The following is a 16,152-nucleotide window of genomic DNA, read 5'->3' on the forward strand; positions in this document are numbered from 1 at the left end:
ATAATCGGATGCATACAAGATAACATCAACTTGGTGCTGTTAGGATAAAGCAGGAGAAGAGAGTGACGTCTTGTAACAGCATCTTATGTAGATGCTAAATAAAAAAAATATTATTTTATTTTTTATGTTTGTTTTACATGTTTTTAAAAGGAATTCAAATAAAATATTATTTTATTATTTCTCTTCCAAAAATACTGATACTATGTATCTTGTAAAAATACTATAAGAAATAATTTTTCTTCGCTAGTTCTTTTTTGAATTTTAATTTAATTTTAGTTTATTTTTATAAAATTATCCTGATCTCATAATTAATATCATAGGTTTGGCGAGCTCATCTAGATTAACTAGATTTTTTTTTAATCGGTTTTTTTTTTAATTTTATTTTTTAATATTAAATTAATTAAGAATTATTCAAGTTATTTTTTAACATGTTAAATTAACTAAATCAGGTTATTAAAATAATTATGTATCAAGTGTATTAAAATACATTTAGCTCTTCTAAATAATTTTTTTACCATTAAAATAAATATAAATAAAATAAAATTATATTTACACCATTTAAAAAACCAATTTAGCTCTTCTAAATAATATTTTTCTTTAGATGCTCTAATAAGAGGAAAATAAGGATAATAACAATATTAATTTAGGACGCCACTCTCGGGGTACTCTTATCAGAACCTCACATTGTTGTGCTTATCTTTCTTACTGTGCTTTCCTTCGCGCGCGCGCGCGCGTGTGTGTGTGTGTGTGAGAGAGAGAGAGAGAGAGAGAGAGAGAGAGAGAGAGAGAGAGAGAGAGAGAGTGGATCTTGCAATCCAAAGTCAACGATTAGATAGTCAAGAAATTAGTGTTACTGGTTAGCGTGTTAGAAATGTTGAAGTGCCACGATGAAATGAATTGTTAATCACTCTAAAAGAAAAGATTACCCGGATTTTAATTAAACACAAATATTAAAATAATATTTTTACATTAAATATATAATAAAAAATAAATTTACGACGCTAACTAAGTATGAAAATAAAAAAATATCTAATCTTTTACTTTACTAGAAAATGCTTGTATATGCAAAAAGAATTGTTTTATTCATGTTATTTTTCATTTAAAAAACAATGAAAAACTTGGAAAGAGAAAAAATGGAGAACCTCTAAACTTTGTTTTTCAAACTCGGTATAACTTGTTTTTTTTTTTAAAAAAAAGAAACTAGTTTTCTATTATATTTAAATAGAAACTTTCAATTTTTTCTTTTTCTACTTTTGTTTTTTAGAAAATCATTCTATTCTTAAATAACCTTATAAATCAACCATTACAAATGACTGAGATGACAAAACAAGGCTAATTTTTTTTTTCCCTATTTTTTTACAAACCCCCTAACAACCTACAAAACAAGTGCTACATTCTTCTTCTTCTTTCTCCCTTTTCTCACAATCCCTCTAGAATTGACCGCAAAATCCCATAGCACCATGCCTGTGAAGGACATAAAAAGCTAATGGGGTGTTGCTTGCCCTATCCGTTTGATTTTCTCACTTCTTCAGACCAATATTTTCATGGGATGGTGACAAATTTTGTCTGAATGTTCAGGATAAAAGTTATGTCCTAGTTTAACAGATATGGCAATGGAGTCTCTTTTTTTCTTTTTTCTTTTTTATGGGACCGTACGTTTGTATTATGGAAGAGTAGAATTCATCTGCCTATGCCCTAAGTTTTTAATACTTTGAATATAGGTTTTGGTGAATTTATTTCACTCACCATTCAACTCTCTCTCCTCCTCTCTCTCTGTCTCTCGTTGTATGTGCCAATGGTCATCAATAACTGAAAAAACCAGTTATAAAACCTTGAAAAGAAAAGAAAAGAAAAGAAAAGAGAAAACACCATACCATGTCAACAAATTCTATCAATAGGGAAGCAAACACAGACCAAGAGTCTCTTATAATTCCTCTCCTGTCCCCTCGAAGATCACTCATTAACTCCACTTCTCAAGTTGCCATCGTTGGAGCTAATGTCTGCCCCATTGAAAGTCTTGATTATGAGTAAAACCAACATGCTAAAATCACATCTTTTCATTACTTTTCTCTTTTTTAGGTTTATTTGGCTTAAATTTTTGAACTTTTTTTTGGTCTCTTTTGATAGGATTGCTGAGAATGAGTTCTTTAAACAAGATTGGAGGAGTCGTGGAAAGATGCAAATATTTCAGTATGTGTTCATGAAGTGGTCGCTTTGTTTCTTGATCGGACTTATTGTTAGCCTTATTGGGTTTTTTAACAATCTTGCTGTTGAAAATATTGCTGGCTTGAAGTTTGTGGTCACCTCCAATATGATGCTGGCCAAAAGGTAATGCTTTAGTAATTATAGTAACCTTGGTTTCTATCAAAGTTTGGAATTTTCTCCTGGTTGTGTATTTTTTTAATGGAAATAAGTTGTATCATGAAGTGAAGAATTAATTTTCCTTTGAATGATTTGTTTCTTAGAGCTAATTTAGCTTAATCTCTTCTTTTTTTTAATCCTTTTCATGTTTTTTGGGAAAGAGGAGAAAAGAATTTGAGTTTGAGGAGAATGGGAATGATATTTGATGCATTTTTTTTTAATTATTGTGTAGGTTTGGGATGGCTTTTCTTGTGTTCTCAGTTTCTAATTTGATTCTTACCCTGTTTGCATCCATCATCACGGCTTTTATAGCACCAGCTGCTGCTGGTTCAGGTATTCCAGAAGTTAAGGCTTACCTGAATGGTGTGGATGCACCTGGAATTTTTTCCTTGCGAAGTTTGGTTATTAAGGTGAGATTTGGGGAGTTCTTTCTTTCAGTTTAGATTGCTTTCAATAGCTTGGGTTCTATAACTTGCATTGGCTCACTATGTATTCTATTTGGTAATGGAGGTGCCCATTTATGTTTTTTTTTTATTTTATTTTTTATGATGGGTGATTTGGCTAATTTGATTTCTTGTTGAAGTTTTCTGCGGAACTCATAGCTAATTTAAGAGAAATTTGTTGTTTGCATAGCAACAGAAAGTCTCATATATTTTTGCTCATTTTGCAGATTATTGGAAGCATTTCTGCGGTGTCCTCGTCTCTTTTTGTTGGAAAGGCAGGGCCAATGGTGCACACTGGAGCATGTGTTGCAGCATTGCTTGGTCAGGGTGGATCCAAGAGATTTAAATTAACATGGAGATGGCTTCGTTTTTTCAAAAATGACCGAGACCGACGGGATCTTGTAACATGTGGATCAGCTGCTGGAATAGCTGCTGCCTTCCGTGCCCCAGTTGGAGGTGTGCTGTTTGCACTTGAAGAAATGGCATCTTGGTATGTTTCTTACATAGTAAATGCTATTGAACTGAACCTTCTGTAATTTTCCTTTTCTGTTGCTATTATTGTAGCTTGTCATGATTGTGATTTTTATCACAACTTTTTTTTGAAGAGTACTTATTTTCTTGGTATTGAAAAATCATGTACCAGGATGAGTTTCCTCATCATTTTCTTGTAAAATTTTATGAGTGGATTCTCAGATGAATGACAGAAGAATAACAGGATGTCCACCTGAGAAAATAGTAATGTGGATCAGCTAATAGCCTCCCCTCTCCCCTCTAGAATGGACTGATCTGAATTACAAAAAATTGCTACAGTTTGCTGCCTGTTATCAATTGACTATCACTTTCAATGGCTTGTACATGTTGATTCACGGACCATGTTAATTTTATCTGTTACTGTTACTTCTACATTTATATTGCATCTATATGGACATAAAAATTTGCTCCTAGGAAATGTGTTTGAGTTGAACGTCTTACCAATCATCTCCATCTAGTTCCTTTCTGGTTGGAGCAAGATATCAAGGCTTGAAGCTGAAATATTTCTTCATATCAATGCAGCAATTGGTTATTTGGCTTAATTTTTGTTGTCCATCAGATGTCATGAAAAATTCGTATGTACTTATCTTCAACATTAATGTCAAGATATTCTTCTGCAGGTGGAGAAGTGCCCTTCTTTGGAGAGCTTTCTTCACAACAGCAGTAGTTGCAATAGTGCTTCGGGCTCTGATTGACGTCTGTTTAAGTGGAAAATGTGGGCTATTTGGAAAAGGAGGGCTCATAATGTTTGATGTGTATTCAGCAAGTGTTACGTACCACCTCATTGATGTACCACCTGTGTTCGCCCTTGGAGTTATAGGAGGCATATTGGGAAGTTTGTATAACTTCCTTCTAGACAAGGTTCTTCGAATATACAATCTCATCAATGAGTAAGCTCTCTTCAGCGCTGTTATAACAAAATCATTGTCCAATATGACAACAACATATTTCTGAATAATATTTCTTGATATTTTCCCTTTTCCAGGAAAGGCGTTGTTTACAAAATTTTACTTGCTTGTGCAATTTCCATTTTCACATCCTGTCTTCTTTTTGGACTACCATGGCTTGCCTCTTGCCAACCCTGTCCATCTGATGCGTCGGAAGCTTGTCCAACAATAGGCCGGTCTGGTAATTTCAAGAAATTTCAATGTCCTCCTGGACAGTACAATGATCTGGCCAGCCTTATATTTAACACAAATGATGATTCTGTTAAAAATCTTTTCAGCCAGGACACCAACTCTGAGTTTCAATATTCGTCAATTCTCATATTCTTTGTGACCTGCTTCTTTCTTAGTATCTTTAGCTATGGGATTGTTGCCCCCGCGGGTTTATTCATACCAGTTATCGTGACGGGTGCATCTTATGGACGTTTTGTTGGAATGCTAGTTGGTTCACACTCAAATCTTGATCACGGCCTCTATGCTGTCTTAGGTGCTGCTTCATTTCTAGGCGGATCTATGAGGATGACAGTTTCTCTGTGTGTCATTATTCTAGAATTGACAAATAATCTGTTGATGCTACCCTTGATAATGCTTGTTCTTCTTATTTCCAAGACTGTGGCTGATGCTTTCAATGGTAATATTTATGACCTTATCATGAATGCGAAGGGTTTTCCTTACCTAGAAGCTCACACCGAGCCTTATATGAGGCAGTTGACAGTTGGTGAAGTAGTTAGGGGTCCACTTCAGATCTTTCAGGGCATTGAAAAGGTTGGCAAAATAGTACATGTTCTAAGAACTACGAGGCATAATGGATTTCCTGTAATTGATGAGCCTCCGCTTTCTGAGTCTCCAGTTCTTTATGGTCTAATCCTCCGTGCTCATCTAATTGAATTGCTAAAGAAGAAAGCTTTTGTGCCAACTCCAGTACCAACAGGCACTGATGCCTTCAAGCTGTTCTTTGCTGGTGATTTTGCAAAGAGGGGCTCAGGCAATGGAGACAAGATAGAGGATCTGCAATTTACCGAAGAAGAGATGGAGATGTTTTTAGATTTACATCCATTTACGAATGCTTCACCTTATACTGTTGCGGAGACAATGTCACTGGCTAAGGCTCTCATACTTTTCCGAGAAGTTGGTTTGAGGCATTTACTGGTGATACCCAAGATATCTGGTGTAAGGAATTCTATCCTCGCTTTTTGTTTTTTAAAATGTCTACTTGTAGCTTACACAAATTTAAGGCACTTTACAAGTTGTTGCTCTGCACTTGATATTAATTAATGTCTTGTTGATTCTGTCTCCTTGATCATGTATGTTCTGCTAGATCTGTAATCACCTCCTTTTGCTTCTCGCTCCCTTGAAAGCTGTATTCACTTAAATCATGCTCAATTAATTTCGCCATTCCTGAAGTTTGCATGTGATTTGCACTTGCACTGTAAATTGCACGCAACAAAATACTATTTTCCAGTAATTATTTATTCACAAAACTATTCCTGCTGCAACACCCTGAATTACCATGCACTAGCAAATCTTCATTGCAGATGATTTCTTCTTTCACTTGGCTTCTCCTTTTGCATTCAATTTACCTGCTATTTCAGTTCACCTCGTTTCTGGTGTGCCTATGAGATTTCATATGGGATTACTTGTTGGTTGCGTTCTCTTTGTCCTCTTTGTGGATGCAATTTTGGCGCTTTTTTTTTTGTGTCATTACTTGTAGCAATGAGATCAATGTCACTCTTTTAGTTAATGTGAGATAAGCTGTCTATGTTTTAATGTTATTTCTCCTTCGCTGCAGAGGTCCCCTGTTGTGGGTATATTGACTAGGCACGATTTCATGCCAGGGCATATACTTGGTCTGCATCCTATGCTGATTAGAAGCAGGTGGAAAAGATTAAGAATCCAGGCACCTCGTTTATTCAAACTCTTCTAGAGCGTTGGAGTCAAGCAGAAGGAGCTCGCCCTTGAAAATGATATTTGTTCATTCTTTTATTTGAGCTCCACAATATGGTATCATGCTATCACTATTTTCAAACTCTTTCATAGAAACCAGAACTAAAGAAGATCAGATAAGAACATTCATTAAATCATTCGGCTATTTATAGGTAGTATGATGTATGCGAGGAGGTAAATCATTGTTTCATGGTGCATTGATAGCCAGGGAGACGTTGTGAATAAATGCAATTGCCCTTTAGTGGGTTTTTTTTTCTATTCACTTTGAATTATTTATTTTTTTTGTTTTACCAGCCTCAAGCCATTGAGACGAGTTCATAATGATGCATGGATTTATAGTTTACAGGAGGGAACCTGCGACACTTGATTCTTTCAAATAAATCCTTACTGCAGTAGGTGATGCATGATAGGATTATTTCAAGGATCACCCTCTCATTCTGCCATGTTTAGGAGTTTGAATTTATTCTCGTGTTCAGCCAAAGCATATAAAATTATAGGATACAAGTTTGTTGAAAAACATCTTTCCTACCATCTCACATTAAAAATAATTGGGTATATTGTATATAAATTTATCCACAAACTCTTATCATTTTTCTTGCTTTGCTTCACCCAGTTTTCAAGAAAATACAAGGAAGGAGGACCAAAAGTTGAAATTGAAGCCAGAAGCTAGTCATCATTCATCAGGCAGGCTAAAAATCTATCTGAGTATCAGAGATACTGTATAGTTAGGGCAACGGATGATTAGGGAGAGAGATTATTCATGTGAAAGTTCACCATTAATTTATAGTTTACTCTCACTAAACTCCCAGGACTCTCACTCAGCTTGCCACTACAAGCTGTTGCCAAGACAGCTCTCTACCTCTCTATTCTTTCTACAATCGGCTCTCCTTTGCTCATACAAATGATGCCTATTTATAGTTGAAAACTAACCTCGCAAGCACGTTTTGAAAGAAAAGAAATCTAATAATTCGGGTGTAGTCTCAATCAATTAATTTAGTTTTTATAAAAATAATATAATTATCAACTTAGATTGGAGAGTGAAATTATAAATAATAAAAAATTTATAAAAGGATTAAGAAAAAAAACTAAGAAATTTTAAGAAAACAATAAATTGAAAACACCAATACATATTAAAAAATTGAACATGAATCTCTCAATGCCTTTCTTTACATTAAAAAAATAATAAATGTAATCATAGATTATTTTGTAAATAAATTTTACAAAAACAAATCATTAATAATAAATAAAAATATAATTCAAAAAATTTGAGAAATCAATGTAATTCAAGATATTTAATATTGCAACATGAATCATTTACTTAGTTATGTCTACTAAATTTGTTTATTAAAATCAATTTATAATAAAAATTGACACACAAAATTTATTGAATAAAATAAAAAAATATTATGCAATGCTGCATATGTTAAAAGTAATATAAAAAAATGCACACTGAATTTATATATATATATATATATATATATATATATATATATATATATATGAACTATACTAACCTTTTGAAAACAATAAAACACCCAGTATAATTAAACAATAATAGCTATTTCAAAAATGCTAAATAAGACAAAATAAATCATAAAGAAGAAATCTTAATTAAAACATATATTTAGATATTATTTTACAAAATATATAAAAAATATTAATAAAAAAATCATTTTAAAAAAATAAATAAATAAGACCAGACGCTACTAGGTCTGGAGAACCAAGCCTAGCGCCTATCCCACTCATAAAAAACCCGTGTGTGTACCTTTAATTTTTTTAATTAATAAGACGGGTGATATATTATCTGCTCTAATTGTCTTAAAAAAAAAAAAGACAAGGTGCCCAAAATCAAGCCATTAGTGTAGCATGGAAAATGAGGATTTTTTTTAATATATATATATATAAACTCATTTTTAATTTTTTTAAAAAAGTATTTATACAACTACGTGAATCAGACTCGGACTTGGACACTGAATGGGATACTTCTGATTTTTCTTTTGAAAATTTAGCCAAGAATTCAAGATAGTCTCCATCTTCCATACCTTCCTCAAAGCGTCCAACTCGTTCACAGCATGCTGAATTAGTATCACCAGGCACCAGCTGGGCAGTCCATTTCTTTACATACAAATACAGAGTACTTGGAATTTCCCTTGTATTCAAAAACTAGCAGATCTCTCTTCTTAAGAGAGTACAAATCCACAAAATCTTCCCAGCCATTCTGAAATATAAACGATGCCATTATCACACTTCAACAACTCTGTTCTCCCCAAGTTCCCATTTGGAACCTTAAGAGTTGCTGGCTTTGACAAAACATTTCCAATTTTGCTCATAAATTTTTTGGAATCCACTGAAAATGAACATTAAAATATTTTTATTTCATGTTTAGCTTCAATTTATTCTTAAGCAGGAAAAATTATTTACTACAGTATACTTACAGGCTTCTTGCTTTCCGGAATGTTATCACGGGCTTGCTTGATGAAACGGTTCCTTCTGCTTTACAAGATGAGCGATCCCTCTATCTCTTTCTGCCGAAAGCCATGTTTCAACAGCTCTAAAATGCAAACCGATCAGGGGGTTATTGTAACTGGACACCAGTAGTTGAAAAGGCTGGGTTTTTTTTTGGGGTTCCTGGACCAAGAAATCATCCATTTTTTCCCAGCCAAGCTGTTACTGGTGCTTAGTAATAAAATGTTGCTGTAACTGTATAAAATTTTACTTGATAAATTTGAGGATTTAAGATATTTAAATAAGTATTTTATTTTAGTGCAATAATATTTTATAGAGATACTTTAAAAATATATGTTAAAAATATTAAAAATAAAGAAATTATCAACATAAAACTAATTCTTTTATGGAGATGAGTAATGAAGATATTTTAAGTTATATTTTATTTAAAATAATATAATTTTAAAAAAATTCACAAAAAAATATTAACTCGAATAAAGCATTTAGCCCATTAAAAATAAAAAATAAAAATTATATCAGACATACTTGCCAGAGCTAACATTTTCAAAACCAAACGGCAGTTAAACGAGAACAAGTACAATACATGAATCTTCATAAATCCTATGAAGGAAGAGAGCTACTTTTAGTTCAATAATTTTGTTTTTGAACCAGAAGGTGTCCGCCATGCTTGCAGATGGAATTCTCCACCAACGTGATCTTTTTGGAATTCCAAATTGATTTTAAAAAATTAGTTTGAATGACTCGACCCATGCCACTTTTTTTCTTGTGACAGACAGTTGATTCCTTATTTTCTTCATCCTTGTACTGTATCCAATTTGCCTCAGTTCAGAAGCCCTAGTTTTTTGTGTGCCTATGGGATTCTCCATGCTGTAGGTACTCGGTTTCCTTGCCTTGTGTCCTCTCTGTGCATCTCACCATGGCTCTAATTATTTCTTGTTTTTAGTAATGGGTTGCTGACACTGTTCTAGTCTAATCCATGCAGAGAATTTGTCCCCAATAAGTTCACATGCAAATGTCAATGTTTAATGTTAAATCTCCTTCAATCGTGGCTAAGTTGACAAGGCATGATATCATGCCAGAACATATACTGGGCCTGCATCCTCTGTTTGGAGTGGAGGAAAAGATTAATAATCCACGTCGCACTTACCTAAAATGTAAATCTTCTAGGCATTAATTATGATTCGGGCCAAGTTAACTAGGGACGAATCAAGCAATGCAACATTATTTTTTAATAATCCTGGAACAAGTGGCTGATACTTGACAGAAGAACTGCAATGATTACCTCCTCTTATGACATGTTAGGACTTAACTTAGTTTATGTTTCTCATAATAGGATCCCTCTACAAAACGAGGTGAACAGCATATCTCGAAGTATGTTAATAAAACGATGAGCGACAAAGTGGAGATTAAAGATCTGAGAGGAAGTAGTCTCTGTCTCAAGGTTAAAAACACAATTTGTTTACAGGTAGGATAAAAGAAAGGGTAACAAAAGAACAGAATGGAATGGAATGAGATGGGACGACCAGTAGAACACCGAAATTTTGTGCTGTCCTCTTACCCTTTCTTTACACCTTTCAGGTACTCTGCCCTTATTCCCCACAAATGCTCTACAACTACTTTCATGTCTGGTCGTTCAGATCGGATGGGTGCTGCACACTGGATTGCTAATGTAAACATGCTGTACAGTACCTCCGTGTCCACCTTTTCTTCCATAAGCCGATCCACCATGTCCACTACATTTCCTTCGTTGTACTTCTTAAAGACCTGCACAAATTACCATATGATATGAATGACTTAGTGCTTGGAGGCAAGCTCGCACATATTATACAGAAGGGACAAAAGAACAGTGGCAACTGAAATTGGAGCATGACTTTCTCCGTGCCATAGTTAGCAGCATTTAGGTTTTGAGAAATTCAATTAGCTAGTCACACTGAAAAGAAAAACAAGAATGCTCCGTCATACTCTTCAAGGAAGAGATGACATACTGTTTTGAAAAATACACAAGTTTTCATGGAAATACTCTATAGGTGGTTAGATATATCCACAGATGTAGAAAGGGGATCAACACTCAGATACTCCCAGGCAGCAAATTCAGACTCTCAGTTCTGCAAGAATGCATCCTGGGAGTCCAATTGATCTTTTGCATTGGAATTGCTTGTTAACTGTCCAGTATAATCAAGCAGCACTTCCTAATGCAGGTTCAACACTCAATGTTAGCATAATATCCTTGTGAGAAATAAAACATAAACTACAATATAAAAGTCCCCAGTGATTAAAAAACAAAGAGTAGACAACCACATTATTTTAGTTAGCGTTCTCAAATGGTGATGATCAGCACAAGGAAAGCGAAAACATTAGAGATTTGACATGCTTAGAATGGTCCAGCATAACTCTCAATGAGAACCATTGCAATTTGGGCAGGACTCAGTCATCATGAACGCTGATTTCTCACTGTTAGTTGCTTTTGAAGCATGTGCCTGAGATTGGACCAGAACTAAAATTGGCTTCTAGCCACACAAAATGTTGGCATCTCATTTACAGTGGTCAAGGGTCATTATCATCATCATCATCAGCTCATTTGCCAAGGGCTCTCTTCTATGAGGAACGTTTGTCATCCAGGGTGTGGTAATTGCACATGTTTTGACGTCACAATAAGTGCACTAGTAACCACAAAATACACATTATCAATTTAAGATAAGGAAAGCTTACCCATCTCAGTGTCACCCGCTCATCAGCAGGTTTCCTCGGCTCCACAGGGCGGCGTCCTGTCAGGATTTCTAGAAGTAAAATCCCAAATGAGTACACATCACTCTTGGGAGTAAGTTGATAGGTCCTCATATATTCTGGGTCTAGGTAACCCACTGTCCCTTTCACTTTGGTTGAGATATGAGTTTGATCAGAGTCTACTGGACCCATCCTTGCAAATCCAAAGTCTGCTACTTTAGCTCTCATACTCTCTGTCAACAGAATGTTGGATGACTTCACATCTCGATGGATAATTTGCTTCTCTGTTGTGAGATGCGCAACACAAAAGCAATTAAATAGTTGACAATTATACAATGCAGAGTACAGGCAGTTAAATAGCTTTCAAAAGAAAAGGTACGGATAGCCATGAGATAGATCTATGGGAATATCTGGAAAAGGGGAAGCAGAACATTGTTCCAATTTAACAAGGGTTTCGATCAGGGGTATTAAACAGAATCCAATAAGTAAACCTGCAAGAAATCTTCAGTTCCAAAAGAGCTCTCTATGTATAACTTGTTAAATCAAATTAGTTCTCCCCAAAATAACAGAGCCACCTGTGCATGTACAAAAATTCCAACCATGTACATTTGTATGTTTTAAGCACTCTTCTTTGCTTTCCTGGAAAGCCATTATTCAAGTTGAATTGACATTTCAATGCATGAAATTTCTTAGAAATAAAATAACCGACCTGCATATAGATGGAGATAAGTTAATCCATGAGCAACATCAATAGATATTTCAAGCCGCTGGTTGAAATCCAGGATTTTGCCACGCTGGACTGCAAGGAATTTCAGAACTATTAGCATAAAGGTTGTTGTAGATTGAACTTTACCTCTCTTATAATTGCATATGCTTACCATCCAAATGTTCTCTGAGAGTACCATTGGGCACATACTCTGTAATAATAAGCCGTTCATTTCCTTTATCAACATAACCAAGCAACTTCACCAGATTCCGATGATCAATTTTGGCCAGAAGTTCAACTTCACTGCTGAATTCAGTTCGCAAGTTCGCAAAGTGTTCCTACATGATGTTTTCATAATAACCAACAGTAGGCTAATCAAAAAAAATGGCAATCATCATGAAGGGTATTACTGCTTACCTTCTTTGCTCGTTTTATGGCAACCACCTGACCGTCATCTAGTTCGGCCTTGTATACAGTTCCAAAGCCTCCTTCTCCTATCTGAAGTGATGGCGAAAAATTGCGTGTGGCTCTAGCAACCTGCTGCAAATTGAGATGAACTGATCCTAATCTACTGAGTTTTGGAGACTGAGAGAATCTAGAGGGACTAGGGGGCACCCGAAGTGGACTAGGCGGCACTTTTTCAGAAGCAGAATTCACATTGAAAGGGGATATTGAATCCGCTGCCAGACCATAATTGAGTGAATAGTCAATTATATCATCCATAAATAGCAAGGAAATTGTATAAGATTAAATACAATGTCACAAAATAGCAAAAAATACTAGAGAGCTCATTCATTGGCTTCCTATTGAACTCCCTAATCATAGAACTGTATATAAATGGTGAACTCCCAAGTTACAACTTAATAGTATCCATGAACTTCAAATATTTGAGATGTAGATTGGATCATTTTAGACTCACTTGACTTTGGATCCTTTTCAAGAACAGTGTGTGTGGTTGCTTTCTTTTTCTTATATAGACAGGGGCAGAGAAAAGTACAACACATCACAATAACTCCTGCTGCTCCTATCCCAGCTTTATAGGGGGGTGAAAGAGTTTTCTCTTTTGGAGTATCCTGACTAAGATCATGACTCGGGGATTCTTCTCTTACCTCCTTTTGCAAAAGACTTCTTTCAGGCTTGAGAGGAGAGTCAGCTGCCAAAACAACAGTACATGAGGAACTTATGTTGACTGTTGACAATTGAATATTGGCTCATTTCATTGAGGTATAAGCTTACAACATTAATATGCTTTACTTCTTAACTAGAAACCAAAACATGAATCTTAGTTCAAGTGCATACCTAATGAAAGATCCAGGTCCAATCCACTGCAGCTACTCCCAAGGTAGTTCTCAAAGGTACAATCATTTACGTCGAAGGAATGGAGGGCCTTGCAAAATGATTCTTTTTCTTTGAGCTCCCCGTTAATGTAGAACAATTCATGACCGTGACAATTTGAATAGGCTATATGATCAGAACCACAAACCTTTGACTGTATCACAAACCCCGAGGCCAGTATAATCCGAAATTGCATCAATAAGAATATAATTAATGCAGCCGTGGCCATCCTCAATAAATAAAATTGTGATTTATTTCAATCTTTGGGAATTTAAAGATGATGGAAACATTGCAGGATATAGACCAAACTAAGCTAAATGGACAGGATATACAAAACTGCAACCCCGGAAATCTTAAGAAATTCAAACAATGCAGCTCATACTTTCATGCCCAGCGCATCCAACTCTGTAGCAAATACACAGAAACAAACGGAGCTGGAAGTTCAAAACCCACTGATCTTCAAATTCGTAAGTTCCAGGTACCACAATTTTTTACAATCACCATGAAACTCGGGTGAATTGCTCAAAACCCACTCCACCAAATCAACAGAAGACAGCAGTCCAGATAAAAAAGTAACTGAAACTTAAAACCCCATAAATACTTCCAGTTCAAGAATTGAAGCTGCTTAAATAGGCAAGTTCAACTTCTCACAATTACCACAAAAACCAAAAATTGTCTTCAGACCAAGTTCACCAAATTGATAAAACACTGATGATGACTTTCTAACTCCTCAAAATTTGTTCTAAACAACAGATAAATTCAATCCCTGGCAACAGTCACAGAATCCAACCAAAGTCCTTCACAAACTGATCATCAAACCAACATAATATTCAAAATTCAAACCCCAGTTGCGACAACAGTTACTGATCAAAACCCCAACCTTCCAAAAATAGCAAAAAACTCAAAGTGGAACCAAATTCTCTTCCACCCACCTCACCAAATCATGAACTGAATCAAACCCAGATAAACAGAATAAAACAATAAAAAAACCTCACAATCCAACACTAAAAAACAACATACAACCACAGCAAAGAGCAGAAACAACCATATACATATCACAACTTACATACAGATAGATAACAGTGGCAAAACCAAACCTGAGGACAAAAAGGCGGCTAATGAGAGAGATGTTTCTATTGGTTGGGAGAAGCAATAAAAACCAAAGTAAACTTTAAAGAAACAAGCAAAAGACTGTCTGACCGGCCTGTGTTTTTGTTTTGAACAAGGAAAAAAAAATAAAAGCAAAAAGATGGCCATGGTTGGGTAATTATGTAAACCATTGCCATGAATTTTTTATTTTTTATTTTCTTGTCATTGAATAAGACCAAGGTGTTGGACATTATTGACCGTTTGAAAATTCTTGTCATTTGCTTTGATTCCTCCTAACGGGTCCAATCTTCGATTTTAATCCTCGTCAAATTACTTTCGAAACTTCTTTCTTTCTTTCTTTCTTTTTTATGACATGGAAATAGCAAATACTAAAAAGCTTTTAACACAAAGCGTCATTTAGGACTGAAGTTGTCCTGTATTTTTAAAAAAAAATTATTTTTTTTAAATTAAATTAATATTTTTTAATTATTTTAATGTGCTGATATTAAAAATAAAAAAATATTATTTTAATATATTTTTAAATAAAAATTATTTTTAAAAAAACTTTACACTACAGTACAAACACGACTAAAGTCAAGAAAATGAGTTGTTGCGAAAATCAAAATTACCGTAAAACTCAAGTTCTATGTCTCTGGACCCTAATGTCTTTAAGAATATGTTCAGCAATCACGTATATTCTAGAAATTTCAGGTTTTTTTCTCTTCAAAATTGCTGTAGTTTTCTAGAATTGTCTTATTTTTGTAGAATTACTCAAGTTTCTAGAAGTTGATATAACTTTCTATTGGCCCTTAGATTACGGGGGGGTGTTTTGCTGGGTGGTGTAGCCATTATTTTGCTGGATTTTGAAAAAATAAATTGTTTAAAATTTATTTTTTTATATTTTTTATATCGTTTGAATGTGTTAATATTAAAAATAATTTTTTAAAAATAAAAAAATATTATTTTAATATATTTTCAAATAAAAATTATTTTAAAAAGCAATTGCTACCACATTCTCAAACATCTATCTATATTAGGTTAGAAAATATATTTTGATACAAAAACAAAAAAAAATAATATAAAATAAATATAATTCTACTACAGTTTTAAGTTTTAAGATTAATTTTTATAGTTTTAAAATAAGTTACAAGAGATATGTCCTCTTTTTTTTCTACTATTGTTTTTGTTTTTTCCTTTTGAAATAATAACTAAATGTTATCAGCTTCTGAAAAGCTATTCATTATAATTAATTATGTATATTAATTTATTATTATTACAATTACAAGCCAAAAAAAATACAGAAAATGAGATTATGAATACAATAAAAGAAGAAGAGAGAATCACTCTTGCCATTCACAATCACTTATGTTTATCCATAATTTAATAAATATTAGTTTACATGCTAGACCACAAGAAACTGAATGTAAAAAAAATGTCCATAACAAAATAAAATTATTTAATATTGTTATTAAACTCAATTCATTGAGTTAACTTTGAAATTTTATAACCTAACACTTTATCTAATCCGAATTTAAAATTAAATAATATAAAAATTATTTTAATATAATCCAAACAACTTGATAAGCTTTAAAGCAATCTAGATGACCGG

The 16,152-nt window shown here is 34.0% G+C and overlaps 2 protein-coding genes and 1 long non-coding RNA gene across 5 annotated transcripts; 1 reads left to right on the plus strand and 2 right to left on the minus strand.

Moving 5' to 3' along the window:
• The first annotated feature begins 1,341 nt into the window (after nucleotides 1-1,341).
• On the plus strand, nucleotides 1,342-7,025 carry LOC18099916 (putative chloride channel-like protein CLC-g). Of its 2 annotated transcripts, XR_008059492.1 has the most exons (8): nucleotides 1,342-2,027; nucleotides 2,128-2,328; nucleotides 2,594-2,771; nucleotides 3,032-3,294; nucleotides 3,956-4,225; nucleotides 4,321-5,449; nucleotides 6,069-6,280; nucleotides 6,837-7,025. XR_008059492.1 is itself a non-coding variant. In XM_006381040.3 (7 exons), the coding sequence occupies exons 1-7, from the start codon at nucleotides 1,876-1,878 to the stop codon at nucleotides 6,201-6,203; spliced, it is 2,328 nt and encodes a 775-aa protein (XP_006381102.2). In that variant the 5' UTR covers nucleotides 1,342-1,875; the 3' UTR covers nucleotides 6,204-6,481. The 2 variants fall into 2 exon arrangements, 1 of the variants encoding a protein (XP_006381102.2); XM_006381040.3 differs by lacking the exon at nucleotides 6,837-7,025 and having other exon boundaries at nucleotides 6,069-6,481.
• Nucleotides 7,026-8,212: 1,187 nt separating this feature from the next.
• On the minus strand, nucleotides 8,213-9,002 carry LOC127905471 (uncharacterized). Its single transcript, XR_008059493.1, has 2 exons — nucleotides 8,659-9,002; nucleotides 8,213-8,570 (listed from the first exon to the last, which is right to left on the minus strand). It is a non-coding gene; the product is annotated as an uncharacterized LOC127905471 (long non-coding RNA).
• Nucleotides 9,003-10,104: 1,102 nt separating this feature from the next.
• On the minus strand, nucleotides 10,105-14,708 carry LOC18099918 (calmodulin-binding receptor-like cytoplasmic kinase 3). Of its 2 annotated transcripts, XM_024603895.2 has the most exons (8): nucleotides 14,552-14,706; nucleotides 13,419-14,402; nucleotides 13,039-13,272; nucleotides 12,537-12,799; nucleotides 12,292-12,457; nucleotides 12,123-12,212; nucleotides 11,399-11,697; nucleotides 10,105-10,453 (listed from the first exon to the last, which is right to left on the minus strand). In XM_024603895.2, exons 2-8 carry the CDS (start codon nucleotides 13,681-13,683, stop codon nucleotides 10,244-10,246), a joined length of 1,527 nt encoding a protein of 508 aa, XP_024459663.1. In that variant the 5' UTR covers nucleotides 13,684-14,402; nucleotides 14,552-14,706; the 3' UTR covers nucleotides 10,105-10,243. The 2 variants fall into 2 exon arrangements, with proteins under 2 accessions (XP_024459663.1, XP_052309880.1); XM_052453920.1 differs by having other exon boundaries at nucleotides 13,419-14,708.
• Between the last annotated feature and the right edge of the window lie 1,444 nt (nucleotides 14,709-16,152).

Source organism: Populus trichocarpa, chromosome 6 (assembly GCF_000002775.5).
Source record: "Populus trichocarpa isolate Nisqually-1 chromosome 6, P.trichocarpa_v4.1, whole genome shotgun sequence".
Lineage (NCBI taxonomy): Eukaryota > Viridiplantae > Streptophyta > Magnoliopsida > Malpighiales > Salicaceae > Populus > Populus trichocarpa.